Below are 17,998 nucleotides of genomic sequence, written 5' to 3'. Positions count from 1 at the left end.
GAAGGTGGCATCACGGAGAGAATCTTTGAAAGCCTTGAGAGGAGTACGGCACTTACGTCCGTAGAGCATCTCATAAGGAGATACTCCTAGAGACTCATTGGGAAGACTTCTAAAGATACACATTATCAGGTCAATTTGCTTATCCCAATCCTTAGAGGTTTCATTACAAAACTTCTTCAGGAGTGTTTTAATAGTCTGATGACTACGCTCAAGAGAACCCTGTGAAGCAGGATGATAGGGGCTGGAGAGTACCTGTTTGATGTTGAACTCTTCCAGTGTCTTCTTGAAGAGATCACTGGTGAAGTTGGTGCCACAGTCGCTCTGAACCTCCCTTGGAACTCCATACTGGGTGAAGATCTTCAATAAGTGTTTCACCACCGTAGCAGCCGTAATGTTCTTTACTGGAACTGCTATGGGGAATCTGGTGGTAGGACACAGGATGGTTAGGATATAGGCGTTGCCAGAACTGGTCCGAGGTAAAGGACCAACACAGTCTATAATAAGTCTGTGGAAAGGTTCCGCAGGCACCTGTATGGGAGTCAGTGGCGCTCTGGGAATAGAGATGTTCGGTTTACCTTCCATCTGACATGTATGACACTGTTTGACGTACTGTTTGACGCTATTTACCATACCTGGCCAGTAGTAGTCTTGACGGATTCCATGGTAGGTCTTGTTAAATCCGTAGTGGGAGAGAGCTCCGTGGGCCAGGTGTAGAATAGTGGGCCGCAGGCTGGCAGGAATCACTAGTTGTTCGACGTTGGCCCAATCGTCCTCCTCTTTTAGTTTACTGGGTCTATATCTGTGGTAGAGCAACTCGTTCTCTAGGAAGAACCCAGGAATACTGTCAGGTTGAGTCTCAGCCTGGAAAAATAATGGTGTCAACGTAAGATCTTCCCTCTGTAACTTACGGAACTCCAACTTGGTCAGATTCGGGGGTAGTTTCTGAGGGTCTTGAGGGACAGCGGTAGCAGTAGAGTCAGCTGGCTGTGGTCGTGCAGCTTGTGCACGGGTGGTCACTAAAACCGGAGGAGAAACTTCATCACTCTCTTGAACCTTTGCTGGAACATACTCAAAGATGGGATTATCCATTACAGAGGTACACACCTGGGGTTTGTCCATGACGATCAGGTTGGTCGGTTGCAGGTCTTCTGCCAAGTCGTTGCCCAGGAAAAGTTGCACTCCAGGCATGGGAAAAGGCTTTTCCCTGATGGCGACTTGGACTTCTCCGGTCACGAAGGGACAATCCAGGTGGACTCTGGTGAGAGGATAAGGAGTGGTAGCAGTGAGGTCAGTGATGAAGACGGTTTCCCCGGTGTAGGCGATATTGGGAACAGCCGACTTCAAAATAATCGATTGTAGAGCCGCTGTGTCCCTCAAGATCTTCAGTTTGAAACGTCCCTCCGGGTTTGAGCCGTTGGTAGAGACAGTTCCAGTATACAGGTGTTTACTGAAATGAGAAAGATCATTACCATGAACACCAACATTCATCACAGGCTTACCGGATTTAGGAGGAGTCTGTTTGGGTTTAGGTGATTCGGTGTTTCCTTTGTATTGAGACTTACCACATTTATCTATGGTATGTCCATAGAGTCTACAATACTTACAGTACAATTGCGAGCCAGCTTGATCGGTACTCACTTTCTCGTAACTGTACCACGACTTCTTACTGGAGGATGGTTCTGGTGTCAGCCGGTGGATGAGGCTGTAAGTGTCAGCCGACTTAGCACACTTTAGGTAGTCGGTTTCTTCTTTATCTGCTAAATATAAACGGACAGGAGGCGGCACACGCCTCAAGAATTCTTCAACTAGCATGAGGTTGACGAGTTCTGCAAAGGTAGAGACATGTGCTGCTTCCAGCCATTTAATAAAATATCTCTTTTTGGTATTAGCAAATTCGAGAAAGGTAGTGGTACTTGCCTTCAGGTGGTCACGGAATTTCCTTCGATAACTTTCGGTGGAGAGAAGGTAGGCGTCCAACACTGCTTGTTTCAGAGTGTGGTAGTCATTCTCAGACGCCAAAGTACTGAGTGTAACTGCAGCTCTACCTGTAAGATGTATTCTGAGAAGGGTTGCCCATTGGTCGGCAGGCCAACTAAGTTGATTAGCAAGGGTTTCAAAGGTGGTAAAAAACACATCAACTTCTGTTTCTACAAATGGTGGCATTAACTTATTTGCATGTGATATATTGAAACTGACAGGAAGATTGGCGGTAGCTTGCTGGCGTTGAGCGAGATGTAAAGTTTCCAACGCGAATTCTCGTTGACGACATTCCATAGCCAGAGTTGCTTGTTGTTTGTCATGTTCGTGTTGCATCTCCAATTGGCGTTGTTTTGTTTCAAGCTGTACTCGTTCCCGCTCAAGGAGTATTGCAACCTCACGTTCTTGTTCTTCTTTCCTCAAGGCAGCTTCACGTTCCTTGAGGGCGATTTCACGTTCTTTTTCTTCCTTTCATATGGCAGCTGCTTCCCTTTGTTGCTCGAGGGCTTCTCTTTGCTGCTCGCGTTCGATCTTGGCCAGCTCTAGTTTGAGTTTCATCGTTGCCAAATCAGTTTTATCTGCAATAAAGTAAGTTTCGTGAGTTTCAGAGTCTATCTTACCTTTCTCTAAGAGATGATCCAGTAACAGGTTATGTATTTCATTTTTGTTGGCTTGGTAGGGAACTTGTAGTTAATACTCATGTGCAAGAGTTTGTAATTCAGTCCTCTTGGCACGACTTAAAGTCCCTATTTCACCTGCTGGATCTGCACGGAAAGCTTGGAGACGAAACATGGTGAAATTAGCAAATAAATGCACAACGAATATACTGTTGTGATATGGTGAATGTCAGAAACAGGACAACTGGCCAACTGGTACCTATCCTGTGGAATCGTTAACAATTTATGTTAATTTCAAGATGATAAACGATTAATAAATCAAGGTCGCAGGAAATCTTGTACCCGGTACTCATGTAAGAGGATAAGGGCAAGAAAATCCTACTAAATAAGCGAAACTGAGTTTCTAAAACAAATGAAACAGTTAATTGTCTCAAAAGTGAAATAGGTAGTCCAAGAATGTAGGCATACCTTGCCGAATCTCTATAGGACATAAGCAAGTTTTTCCCACTGAAATTAATATGATACTTACAGAATTAGCGAACTTTTGTGCTCTGAAAAAGAAGGCTAATTCCCTACCAATGTAAATATCATCATCTCTGACTGACGTGTAGGGGTGCGAGGTGTCAACTGGTGACGAGAACTGCTGCTGAGGTCCCAATTCAGCAACTAAAGTTCGTGCGAGAGGAACTATGGCCCTCTTTATCCTCCTACTGTCAGATTGCAGAAGATTAGGTGCACTTGACCCGGGGACAGACCACAGTACCAGGGTACCAATATGATGATCTGTCGAAAATATGAGAAATATCCTAGGGACAAAAGATGGTAAACCCGAGTAATAACACGGAGGGAGAGATGACCAATTAAGAGAATGACTGAGGCCTACAGTCACCACGTAATCCAAAGTTGTCTCACCTTCACCATATGCTACTCTCGTAATGCACAATACACACAGCACCATATGAAAATAAAATTGAATATTAAAATAGTGAAAAGCTACGTTACCAAAGCCAAATATGCTTACCACAAATTTACTATTTGGCACCAGTACCTGAGTGAAGCTCCGTGGACAGGCCCCCACGTAATGTGACGGTAAAGCGTTGGTGTTCGGCTGTTTCAAAAGCTAGGGGCAGGGCCTCGTCACATCACAAAAAAAAAGAGAGAAAAGTTTGTCCTTTCGTCTGTGGTAAGGTAATGGGAAGACACACAAAACACAAGTCTATAAACAATTAAATTTTAATTACTCTAGAAAACAAGACATGAATAAAGGTAATCTCATAAAATTCAACACTGGTCAACAAACAAAACATGAATAATCACTGGCAAATGAAAAGTTACGCTAAGACAAGTAAGTTACAGCGATAGCAAAATAAAATATGTGCGGTGCTGGAATACTGGCTTCAAGCTGCCACCTCCCTTAGTACACGAAAGCCAAGGCTTAGTCTACTAGCGAGAGATGTCAACTCCAAAGAGCACAAAGATATTCTGACGAGTCTGGCGTGCTGCTGCCCAGACGACGACTCGTGGTGGTGGTGGAGTGCAGGTGCGACGAGACACCAGCCAATCAGCAACAGGCAGGCAGAGGATGAGCAGTTTGCTGGTTACGGCGGGCTGTAGCCAGGTGTCGGGGTGTGCATGGTATGATTTGCTTCCTGGGCAAAACGTTTGGCGATACTGGTGGACGTATCTTCTATATACAATACAATACAATACAATACAATTTTATTTAGGTAAGGTACATACATACAATAAATATTTACAAGGATTGTTTAACTTATAGGTATAGCTAGTACATACAATGCCTAAAGCCACTATTACGCAAAGCGTTTCGGGCATGATAAACTTAAATGACAAGCTTAATACTAATTGAGCATAATGAGTAGAATGAAAACAAGAAATGAAAACATAGATGAAAAAGCAGCACAAATACAATTATGTCGACAAACAGCGCTCTTTAAAGAAAAAAACAGACATTGGTTGACAATAGAAGGGTAAGGTAGGTTACAGGGAATTTATTAGGTATAGCTTCGCTTTTAACTTAAACTGGTTGAGAGAGGTACAGTCTTTAACATGGTTGGGAAGGTCATTCCACATTCTGGGCCCCTTGATTTGTAGAGCATTTCTAGTTTGATTAAGTCGTACTCTAGGAATATCAAAACTGTATTTCTGGTGTGATGCTCATGGGTTCTGATACAACCTTCTATGAAGCTTTTGAGATCAGGATTGGCATTATAGTTTTGCGTTTTATATATGTATAATACACATGAGAGAATGTGCAGTGACTTAATGTCTAACATATTCAGAGATTTAAGTAGGGGTACCGAGTGATGTCTGGGGCCAGAATTGGATATTGTCCTAATAGCAGCTTTGTGTTGAGTAATTAGAAGACGTAAGTGATTTTGGGTAGTAGAGCCCCAAGCACAAATACCATAGTTGAGATATGGATAGATAAGGGAGTAATAGAGAGTCACCAGGGCAGGGCGTGGTACATAATATCTGATCTTAGAAAGAATGCCCACAGTTTTTGAAACTTTTTTTGATATGTTTAGAATGTGTCCCTGGAAATTAAGCTTGTGGTCAATGAGAATGCCAAGGAATTTGCCAACAAATTTGGGTATTGTTTATTTTGAGATTTATTTGATTAGAGGATTTATTGCCAAACAGAATATAAAAGGTTTTGTCAATGTTAAGGGTGAGTTTGTTGGCAGTTAGCCACAGATGGACTTTATTTAGCTCAGTATTTACTGTGGCATTTAGAGCAAGGGGATCAGGACTGGAGTAAATGAAGGTTGTGTCGTCAGCAAATAGAATTGGTTTGAGGTGTTGGGAGGCATTTGGAAGGTCATTAATGTAGATGAGAAAGAGGAGAGGGCCAAGTATGCTGCCCTGGGGAACACCAATGTTGATGGGTAGGGTGGGAGAAATTGTATTATTCACAGAAACATATTGGAGCCTGTCAGTAAGGTAGGATTTGAGGTATTGTAGGGAGTGTCCTCTGACTCCATAATGATGTAATTTAAGAAGAAGGTTTTGGTGGTTGACAGTGTCAAAAGCTTTACGCAGGTCCACAAACAACCCAACAGAGAACTCATTTTTATCAAGAGCTGTATGAATCGAGTTAAGCATACTAATAAGTGCATCGTTAGTGCTTTTTTTGGGTCTGAAGCCATATTGGCAAGGGCTAAGTATATTGAGTTTGGCTAGATATGAGTAAAGCTGCTTATAGATTAGTTTTTCAAAAATTTTTGACAAGTTTGGCAGGATAGATATAGGTCTGTAGTTGTTAACATCTGTGAGATTACCACATTTGTGGACAGGCGTTACTCTCGCTTTTTTTAGAATATCTGGGAAGGTTTGGAGTTCAAGTGACTTGTTGAAGAGCAAAGCAATAGCAGGGGCTAAAGATCTGGAGGCTTTTTTGTAAATTAAAGTTGGTATCTCCTCAAGGGCACCAGACTTGGTTTTAAGGGAAAGGATTATCTCATTGACGTCAGTGGAATTAATAGGCTTTAGGTACAGAGACTGTGGATAGTTACCTGAAAGATAGTCATTAATGTCTGTACTGGAAGATGGAATATCATTTGCAAGGGATGAACCAATGGAAGAGAAGAACCTATTGAACTCAGTAGCAGAATCAGAGGCTGAAAGCTGACCATCGTTATTAGACAGGAGAGTCGGTTTGTTATTTAAAGACTTCTTTGATCCCAATATTTGAGAAAGTGTTCTCCAAGTTTGTTTAATGTTGCTCTTTATTTGGGTAAATTTATCTTCGTAGTATTTAGTTTTGGCTCGTCTAATTATCTTAGACAGCAATAATGAGTAATTCTTTGAGAATTCTTTGGAGACAATTCCTAACCTATACTTCTTCTCAAGGTCATGTTTTTTATTAATAGATTTAAGTATTCCCTTTGTAAGCCAGGGATTGTTAAGCCTTTTGGTTGTGACTTGTTTTGTAAGCATAGGACAGTGGGTATTATAAAGGCTAAGAGTTTTTTGAAGAAAAGATTGTACTGCAAGGTTGATGTCCACTATGTTACCTAACTCGGACTCCCAGTTGACATTATCAGCAGCAGTTATAAAATTGCCTATAGCAGTTTCATTGTGTAGTCTAAAACGTATCACTCTTGACTCAAGAGGTGGTTTGCTAATATTAGTTAAGAGAAATGTGGGGTAATGATCTGTAGTGCTATCGGTGATTATACCTGAAGTAAGCGGAGAGGTTATGTTTGTCCAGATGTGATCGAGCGTCGTGGCAGTGCTATCAGTGATTCTAGTAGGTCTAGTGATTAAGGGTATGAGGAAGCAGGAATTCATACAGTTGAGGAAGCTAACAGCAGTGGGGTGTTCAGGCTCGCAGAGGTCAATATTAAAGTCCCCTGCGATAATTAGGTGGTTTTTGTTCAGTCTGTTATCAAGTATTAGATTTCTAAGGTTTGAGTTGAATTCGAACACATCAGTGTTAGGAATTCTATAAACTGCACCCACAGTCAGGACAGACTCGGCACCCTTGACTCTGAAGCTGGCGAAGATATACTCCCCATAGCAGTCTCTGGTTCTAATTTCTTTTAAGCATGTTAGTTCTTGGTGGTAGTAAAGAGCAGTGCCACCAACACCACCTATATAGTATCTTGTATGTTACGACGTGTGTGTGTGTGTGTTTGTGTGTGTGTGTGTGTGTGTGTGTGTGTGTGTGTGTGTGTGTGTGTGTGTGTGTTGTTAAATATAACCGAAAAAGTAGGATTAATAATTCTAACATGAGTTGTCTCAATATTTATTATATTTCTTTTTACTGTCGATGGTAATTGAAAAATCAATTCTCCAAAATTCATTTTTATTTCTAGTCTGGATATATATATATATATATATATATATATATATATATATATATATATATATATATATATATATATATATATATATATATGTCGTACCTAGTAGCCAGAACGCACTTCTCAGCCTACTATGCAAGGCCTGATTTGCCTAATAAGCCAAGTTTTCATGAATTAATTGTTTTTCGACTACCTAACCTACCTAACCTAACCTAACCTAACTTTTTCGGCTACCTAACCTAACTTAACCTATAAAGACAGGTTAGGTTAGGTTAGGTAGGGTTGGTTAGGTTCGGTCATATATCTACGCTAATTTTAACTCCAATAAAAAAAGATTGACCTCATACATAATGAAATGGGTAGCTTTATCATTTCCTAAGAAAAAAATTAGAGAAAATATATTAATTCAGGAAAACTTGGCTTATTAGGCAAATCGGGCCTTGCATAGTAGGCCGAGTACGACGTTCTGGCTACTAGGTACAACATATATATATATATATATATATATATATATATATATATATATATATATATATATATATATATATATATATGCACAACTTGCCTAAATGCGCGTGAAGTTATACAACTTCAGAACACTTTTTAAGGCATACCTGTTATGGCAGTTGCTGGAAGGCTTCTGTGCTGGCTAGGGTTCGAGTCGCATGATGGGAAAATGTTCTAAAGTTGTGTGTGTATATATATATATATATATATATATATATATATATATATATATATATATATATATATATATATATATATATATATAGCATGTATATATATGTATGCCTGTATATCTATCATGCTGCAACGGCGACATCCTACTACAGCAATTAAAATGTTATTAAGATTCATGGTCCAGAAGATCCATTTCACATTCCACTCACCTGGGCTCTTGGAGGCTCGAACCCTGAACCCCACGTGTGTAAGGCCGATTTTTTTTTTATACATTTTACAGTTAATAATATACCACATGTTATACCGAAATTGTAATTGGGCAGAAGACCAGATCTTATTCACTTATTATAAAGTGAATAAAGAGTATTATAAAGTGAATAATTATTTATATAAATAGCAATGATGACGTAGCATTCCATTGTCATGCATTATCCATAATAATTGTTCAAATATTTCAGGCAAAGGAATTCATTTCAATTTTTTTATATAATGGAGTGGCAAATATGTAGGAAATCTTAGATATAATTCAAAATTCACATGAGCAGATAGATTAGACTAGTTTTATCTTAATATCTGCACTTTATTTAAATGGTCCGATCATAAGCTTCCGAAAATGAACATCCTAGTTTGGAACTAATGGTCTGTTTTTAAGTGAATTACCTTAATTCTATTTCTTTTGCTAAACCTATTATTGGAGCAGGAAGCAGAATAGTGACAATGTTAATATCCTTAATGTTCTTTTGAAGGTGGAGTCTCCATGCACGAGTACAGTGGGCCAGGTGAGGGAATACCAGAGATTTGTTAAACATGATGACCACTTTCTTGTTCCTGCATTCACAAATTCATTTGATTTGATGTTTGTGTTACATTAACTCCTGGTTGAAGGTGCGCATAGTTGACGGTGAGGGGAACACTGCCTGGGTGTCCGCAGCGAAGCAAAAGTCTCTTTATGCGCCCGAAGAAGCTTCGCCAGAGTTGCCTTTCACCTTCCTCGGGTATGCTCCCCGCGGTAATGTGACGGTAAGTGGGGCCTCACTGACTCCACTTACCCGCCTTGGTCAGTGGAGTCAGGTTTACCAACATGTCTCAGATAAAGTTTTGTTAACAAAAGATCGTGAATTAAGTTATATTTCGATAATAATCAAAGCAATCCATTCACAACCTTAAGGTTCTGGGTTCAATTTCCGTTAGAGCATGAGACGCTCACACACGCGTTCCATAACTTGACACCTGTTCACCCATTAATAATCAGTTACCTGGGAGTAGACAGCTGTTGTGGGTTACATCCTGGGAAAGGTCGTCCCCTGCCTATAAGTTACTAAAATGGCCTGTGGCTACGACCGTTCCCTGCCTTTAGGCCCGTAGGTAGTAGTGTAAAAGTCAACTATGACCATCCCTTTCCAGTTTCTAAAGAGACAGTTGTAGTCTACTCTTGTCTACTCCTTGCAGATTTCTTTTTGTACAGTAACTTATACATTTTGTACGGCCACGTGAGATTGACGTCATAGTCCAAGTCTGTTATTTCACCGACTAGTTTAAGGAAGGTGTTAGTTTAAACTTTATGCTCAGTAGCTGTAGTATGCTTCCACGGCAAACTGTTTATTATTTGTCTTCGGCAAACAGTTTAGTATTTGTCTTTGGCAAACAGTTTAGCATTTGTCTTCGGCAAACAGTTTAGCATTTGTCTTCGGCAAACAGTTTAGCATTTGTCTTCGGCAAACAGTTTAGCATTTGTCTTCGGCAAACAGTTTAGCATTTGTCTTCGGCAAACAGTTTAGTATTTGTCTTCGGCAAACAGTTTAGTATTTGTCTTCGGCAAACTGTATAATATTTGTCTTCGGCAAACTGTTCAGTATTTATCTTCCCTGGTTAGCAATTTACTCAAAGAAATGTATAAATTTACTGAAACTTAATTTTATATATGGTAAATTTTATCACCATGAATAATCAAATACTACTCTTCAGGGTGACGTTGTGTATGCTTACTATGGTCGTGAAGAAGACTTCCACTTCCTGGCAGAAGAAGGTATCGATGTGTCTGGCAGGATTGTCATTGCTCGCTATGGTCAGATCTTCAGAGCTAATATTGTAAGTTATATATTTTTAGTTAAGTATAACATGGAGATGGCAAGATCCAGTTTAATAGTTCGTTCTCGTACAGAAGGTTCTAACTTAATGCAAGTTGTAATTGTATGTAATGGGAGATTCCTTATTTTTTATAATTTATATATACAGATCCCCAAGAGACCTCTTCGTCTTTTGTAGATTGTCCTGAATACAGTATGGTATACTAGCCATCATTATATATATATATATATATATATATATATATATATATATATATATATATATATATATATATATATATATATATATATATATATATATATATATATATATATATATATATATATATATATATATATATATATATATCACTAAGAACTCTTTGTTCTTAGATTGGTGCGGTGGTCACGGTACTGTGTACGTTTAGGGGTGATCCTGGACGGCATGGGTTCGAATCCTGGCCGGGTCAAAGAGTTCTTAGTGATATATGGCTTGCGCGTTCATGCAGCTTTTATATATATATATATATATATATATATATATATATATATATATATATATATATATATATATATATATATATATATATATATATGACGGTAAAGCGTTGGTGTTCGGCTGTTTCAAAAGCTGGGGGCAGGGCCTCGTCACATAATAAAAAAAAAAGAGAAAAGTTGGTCCTATCGTCTGTGGTAAGGTAATGGGAAGACACACAAAACACAAGTATATAAACAATAAAATTTTAATTACTCTATAAAAACGAGACATGAATAAAGGCAATCACATAAAAATATGCAAGACAAGTCAACAAACAAAATAATATGAATAATCACTGGCAAATGAAAAGTTACGTTAAGACAAATAAGTTACAGTGATAGCAAAATAAAATATAAGTGGTGCTGGAATACTGGCTTCGAGCTGCCACCTCTCTTAGTACACGAAAGCCAAGGCTTAGTCTACCAGCGAGAGATGTCAACTGCTTGGAGCACTGAGATATTCTGACGATACTGCCGCACTGCAGCCCAGACGTCGACTTGTGGCGGAGGCGGAGGGCAGGGGCGACGAGTCACCAGCCAATCAGCGACAGGCAGGCAGAGGATGAGCTGGTGGTTAGCTGGTTACGGCGGTGGTAGCAGGTGTCACAGTGTGCTGGGAACGATTTGCTCTCTGGGCAAAACGTTTGGCGATACTTGGTGGACGTATCTTCTATATTATCTTGTATATTGACTTAATTATGTAGGGAAGAGCAGGCTCAATCTCTCTTGAAAGAGATTATCATCACAATATATATATATATATATATATATATATATATATATATATATATATATATATATATATATATATATATATATATATATATATATATATATATATATATATATATATATATATATATATGCGAACAAGCCTGAATGGTCCCCAGAACTATATGCGACTGAAAACTCACAACCCAGAAGTGACTCGAACCCTACTCCCAGGAGCAATGCAACTGGTAACTAACAGTCGTGATGGTCAAGCGTCCTGTAGTTACCAGTTGCGTTGCTCCTGGGATTATGGGTTCGAGTCACTTCTGGGGTGTGAGTTTTCAGTCGCATATAGTCCTGGGGACCATTCAGGCTTGTTCGCATTTGTGTTCCTCACGTCTGCCCCAAAGATTGAGGTGATTTGATAAAATGCTATGCCCAAGATTACCATCTGAGTGCCGGCGGGGAAGTGGTTCAAATTGCTTCGGCTATCACTTCCTTTTGTCCGGTCGTGATGGTCAAGCGGATTAAGGTGTCCTGTAGTTACCAGTTGCGTTGCTCCTGGGAGTATGGGTTCGAGTCACTTCTGGGGTGTGAGTTTTCATTCGCATATAGTCCTGGGGACCATTCAGGCTTGTTCGCATTTGTGTTCCTCACGTCTGCCCCAAAGATTGAGGTGATTTGATAAAATGCTATGCCCAAGATTACCATCCGAGTGCCATCGGGGAAGTGGTTCAAATTGCTTCGGCTATCACTTCCTTTTGTCCGGTCGTGATGGTCAAGCGGATTAAGGCGTCCTGTAGTTACCAGTTGTGTTGCTCCTGGGAGTATGGGTTCGAGTCACTTCTGGGGTGTGAGTTTTCAGTCGCATATAGTCCTGGGGACCATTCAGGCTTGTTCGCATTTGTGTTCCTCACGTCTGCCCCAAAGATTGAGGTGATTTGATAAAATGCTATGCCCAAGATTACCATCCGAGTGCCATCGGGGAAGTGGTTCAAATTGCTTCGGCTATCACTTCCTTTTGTCCGGTCGTGATGGTCAAGCGGATTAAGGCGTCCTGTAGTTACCAGTTGTGTTGCTCCTGGGAGTATGGGTTCGAGTCACTTCTGGGGTGTGAGTTTTCAGTCGCATATAGTCCTGGGGACCATTCAGGCTTGTTCGCATTTGTGTTCCTCACGTCTGCCCCAAAGATTGAGGTGATTTGATAAAATGCTATGCCCAAGATTACCATCCGAGTGCCGGCGGGGAAGTGGTTCAAATAGCTTCGGCTATCACTTCCTTTTGTCCGGTCGTGATGGTCAAGCGGATTAAGGCGTCCTGTAGTTACCAGTTGCGTTGCTCCTGGGAGTATGGGTTCGAGTACCCCCTATATATATATATATATATATATATATATATATATAGGGGGTACCACCACTGGTGCAATTATAGGGACCCACAGCCTCAGAGAAGAGAACACAGAGCACTCAGGGAAAAACTTGCCATTTAACTCTGAATTTATATCTGAACTCTTTTTTTTTATTATGATGTACACTTTATTATGCAAGGTTATACAGTTACATATCTGATTTTATACAAAAAATGAACATTAAGAGGACACAAGAAAAAGTTCGCTTCCTAGAGGCTGTAGATTTCCTCGAACTCCTCCGACGCCGGGCAGGAACCGAGGATGCAGCGGGCATTTCCCCTCTGGATCGCGACATTGAGGCGCTGAAAGAGAAAACTTGCTGCTTTAGGGTCTCTTGTGGTGTCAATGAGCTTGGAACCAAGATCCTTAAGAAACCTTCTTGCACTCTCACCCCATGGGCCTAGGGTCTCAGATCCTATTGGAACGAAGTTGTACCATTGATCTAATTGCCTGTACTTGACTGACTTTTGTTTTTCTCTGTGTGTCGCTGCGGCTCCTGCTGTGCCGGCAGAGAGGGTGATGTATGTCGTTGCCAGGGTGGATACGCAAGTATAGTCCCATGCTAACTGCCTGCCACCCTTCCACGGACGTAGTGTGATTCCGTCTGGTCGGCCGGCAAAGCTAACAGAGTCACGGTTCAGTAGGTTGTGGGGCTCTCTCTCCGCTGGACACTGAGCAGAGGCAAGGCTTCTTTTAATGATGTCGTTGACTTCGTCGTGTCCAGTGTGCCAACCACCCGATTTTCCACAGTGCAGGCCATGCAATCCATATTCGTCAGCATCTGCCTCGCCGCAAATACACCTGTGAACAGTGTGGATAGGGGCAGCAAGGCGGAGAGCGACTGCAATACGGAGCTCCTGCGGATCAAGACGTGTGCCTGTCGCAGACATGGGGACTGCCAGAAGGAAGTCCCTGCATGGAGAGCCTGCACAGCTGTGAGGCGTGCACGATCACTGGGGGTTGTTGCTGCCTCCAGCAAAGCTGTGGCTTCTTTGTCTACAATGGGGCTGTCCCAACTGGATTGTTTCTTGGCTTTCGGCATGGCTGGTCTGAGTGCTGGGTCTGTCATGGCACCCCATTTCGTGTCGCATTCCGTGTAGTGGGGGTCCTGTATCCCCGCTACATCACTCAGGGTGTCAGGTAGAATTTCCTTAACCAGGTCATCTGATGCTGAGGAGGAAGACAGGAAGGCCGGGACAGCAATTCGGGTGGCGGTGCGGACACCCAAGCCACCGAGCCTGACAGGAAGAGTGGCTTGTTTCCACTGGCATTCGTTGAGGGAGAGGTTAACAACTTTTTCCAGCATGGTCTTCAGTAAGAGGTCATACTCTTCAAGCTTTCACCTGTCGTAAGATGGGCGCATCTCAGAAAGTAGGTTAGCCTCGGAAGGGATAGGCATTTGGTGAGGAGATAAAAAGCATCGTGGGCGTCGATGTCACCTATTCTGTCTTCCATCCTCCTAAGGTCTGCGATTTTCTTGTCGAGGATCTCCTCAATGGCGTTAGACCCGAGGGGAGCTCCAAGGAGGGTGCTGTTCTCGGCCCTAATGACATGGGCTCCAGGCAAGGCAGACCTTATTCTAGCTACGATGTCTAGGTTGGAGGAGACTACTTCACACTTGGAAGGGTTCAGGACGAGACCCAGACTTACTTCTTGCTCCCTTACTTTCCTGATATCTGCCAAGAGGTGGTCTATGGTGCCAGCTATAGTGCCATCATCCAAAAACCAGATGTTGAACTCGCTGGACAAGCTTTCGGTGATTTCTTTTAAGACTAAGCAGAAAAGAAGGGGAGCAAGAGGATCACCTTGCTGAACACCTTCACATGATCTGATTTCATGTTCACCAAAGAGCAGTTTTGACTCACCACTGTACCACGATAGTATGAACGGGTAGAGGGGCCGGAAATGGCGATGTGCGGCACAAAGTACTGCATCTTTTCTGACCATGTTGAAGGCATTCTTAAAGTCCAGTTTGAGCAGGGCCTTTTCATCAGAAATGTTTGTGATGTATGCTCGTGCTGCATGGGCAGCCGCTTCACAGCCTTGGGGGATTCCAAATCCTAGCTGGATTGGTTTCAGCAATTCAGCCGCTTGCTGGCTGACAACCCTCGTAGCAGCCTTGGCAATCAGGCGTCGGAGAGTGTTGCCAACAGCGATTGACCCACCAACCGCAGGATTTAACAGTTGCTTGATATGTTGAGGTTTTAACCCTATAAAGCCGCCTGCTGACCCAGGTGGAAAAGAAAGGGCTGATTTGTAGACCTCAGATTCACCAACGGTTAATGGGTCTGAAATGGTGTCGGCTGATGGCGGACCGATGTTGTCGCCTTGAGGGGCTCTGGGTGGGTGCTTGCTTTGCAGGGCCCGTGCTGTGGCTGAGTTTCGAGGAGCAATTTTCTCGTCACTGCTGAGGACTCTAATAGCACTTGCAGTATTTCCCTCTTCAATTTTCTTGGTGATTTGTGCTCTGATTTTGTACGTTTCCGGTATGTTGTTGTTACCATTTCTGTGGTGGGTGTGTTTTGCTCGCAGAGGCAGGCGAACTAGGTTATCCCCCCTGGAGAGTTTTGTATATATATATATATATATATATATATATATATATATATATATATATATATATATATATATATATATATATATATATATATATATATATATATATATATATATATATATATATATATATATATATAATACACATATATATATATACATATATATTAGTATATTTTGGTAGCAGTCTTTCTTGTAAACGTATGTTGTTAAATATGACCGAAAAAGTAAGATTAATAATTCAAACACAAATTTTCTCAATATTTCTTATGTTTCTTTTCATTGTCGATGGTCATTGAAAAATCAATTCTCCAAAATTTATTTTTATTTCTAGTCTGATGTGACGCCTGAACGGGTTTCGTAATAACTTATTACATTTTCAAAGACTTTAGTTTACACACACAACTGTAACTTATAAACACACTAATCCGTCATACTTATACTCACATTTGGGTGAGGTGATATTGTACAACAATTTTGGATGAGGTGAACAAATTTGTGACAAACACAAGACAAAACACGAAACAATGGGTATTAATTGGATATGAGAATATTAGAATGGAAGTAACTGCAAAAGGCCTATTGGCCCATACTTCCACTTGAGTCTTCTATATTGGTTAGGAGTCTCGAAGTGGGTAGAATATAGTTGTGCATTAACTGGTTGTTGATTGCTGGTGTTGACTTTTGATGTGTAGTGCCTCGCAGATGTCGAGCCGCCTGCTATCACTGTATCTTTCGATGATTTCTGTGTTGTTTGTTAAGATTTCTCTGGTGATGGTCTGGTTGTGAGAGGAGATTATATGTTCCTTTATGGAACCCAGTTGTTTATGCATTAATCGCCTGGAAAGAGACGTTGTGGTCTTGCCTATATTCTGAGTTCTTTGGGGCTTACAGTCCCCAAGTGGGCATTTGAAAGCAAAAACGACGTTGGTTTCCTTCAAGGCATTCTGTTTTGTGTCTGGAGAGTTTTTCATGAGTAGGTTGGCTGTTTTTTTTATTTTATAGTAAAATCGTCAATTGTATTTTCTGATTTTTGTCTGTAGGGATAACGTTCCTATCAACAATATCTTTCAGGACTCTTTCCTCCATTTTATGAGCTGTCGAAAAGAATTTCCTGTAAAATAGTCTAATAGGGGGTACATGTGTTGTGTTAGTTGACTCTTCAGAGGTTGCATGGCGTTTTACCTTTCTTTTTATGATGTCTTCAACAAAACCATTAAAGAGGCCATTGTTGACTAGGACCTGCCTTACTCTACAGAGTTCTTCATCGACTTGCTTCCATCCTGAGCTGTGGCTGAGAGCACGGTCGACGTAAACGTTGACAACACTCCTCTTGTACCTGTCTGGGCAGTCACTATTGGCTTTGAGGCACATTCCTGTTTGTTTCCTTAGTGTAGACTGCAGTGTGGAAGCCTCCGCTCCTTTCCATGACTGTTACATCTAGAAAGGGCAGCTTCCCATCCTTCTCCATCTCGTATGTGAAACTCAACACAGAATTCCGCTCAAATGCCTCCGTCAACTCCTGCAGATGTCTGACATCAGGTACCTGTGTAAAAATGTTGTCAACATACCTGCAGTATATAGCAGGTTTCAAGTCCATGTCAATGGACTTGAAACATGGCATGGACTTGAAACCTGCCATATAATGAAAGCAACTTGTTGAAGAACAAGCCTACATAATTTACATAATTTATTATGTACCCCATACCCATCCTGTGGGTGGTAGTGGACCCCATACCCATCCTGTAGGTGGTAGTGGACCCCATACCCATGCTGTGGGCTGTAGTGGACCCTATACCTACCCTGTGGCTGGTAGTGAAACTCATACCCATCCTGTGGGTGGTAGTAGACCCCTTACCCGTCCAGTGGGTGGTAGTGGACCCCATACCTACCCCTGTTGGTGGTAGTGGACCCCATACCCATCCCATGGGTGGTAGTGAGTAGTTGCACACTTGACAAGGCGAGACACCTGTTATGCACCAGATGTAATGATGTAATGGGTGTTGTTATCAGATATGTTATCTAGGAACATGCTTAGTGCATACATTAAGTGTGCATATCAGTATATCAGTGCATATCGCTACTTAAATGCAATTATCAGTGTTGGGCATCAGTGTTTGTGTAGTCTAACCCTAATTGTGTTTACGTGGGGTGGAGCTTCAGTTTTTGGGTCCCGCCTCTCAGTGGAAGAATGTTTTTGTATGTGCGTGCGCACATGCGCGTGTGAGTGTAAGCTCACCTAGTTGTACTCACCTCGGTGTTTGAGGGGTGTAATCCTACCTGACATATGTCTTAAAGTATTTCCCTGTGGAGTGTAAAAATATCAGCTAGAAAACCCACATCACAAACTAGATAAACTAGTAAGTAATCTTTAAGGTTTTTACAACCTGTTGTGTTCCAGACTAATTTTGCCTGAGCGTATTCATCCGCACTGATGTGAGACTGACTCAAACTACTATAAAACTTGTCTATTGATGGAAGTGAAGGTTCATTGAAATCACTAGTTTTCATATTCATAAGGAAATATTTGTTTGCCATTCAACAAATGTCGATGACTCTATACAGGCAGGTGTTCTATCCTTTTACGGGTAAAATTTATGGGACTTGAAGATTCAATAT

The 17,998-nt window shown here is 41.3% G+C and overlaps 1 protein-coding gene across 1 annotated transcript in view; it reads left to right on the top strand.

Moving 5' to 3' along the window:
• Positions 1 to 17,998, top strand: part of LOC123748480 (putative N-acetylated-alpha-linked acidic dipeptidase) — a 169,399-nt gene that overhangs the window by 57,016 nt on the left and 94,385 nt on the right. The window contains exons 4-5 of the mRNA XM_069337032.1: positions 8,987 to 9,121; positions 10,067 to 10,189. Of these exons, the coding sequence (XP_069193133.1) occupies positions 8,987 to 9,121; positions 10,067 to 10,189 (258 nt within the window). The remainder of the gene's footprint in view (positions 1 to 8,986; positions 9,122 to 10,066; positions 10,190 to 17,998) is intronic.

Source organism: Procambarus clarkii, chromosome 37 (assembly GCF_040958095.1).
Source record: "Procambarus clarkii isolate CNS0578487 chromosome 37, FALCON_Pclarkii_2.0, whole genome shotgun sequence".
Taxonomy (NCBI): Eukaryota; Metazoa; Arthropoda; class Malacostraca; order Decapoda; family Cambaridae; genus Procambarus; species Procambarus clarkii.
This window is presented reverse-complemented; position numbering and strand designations above follow the sequence as displayed.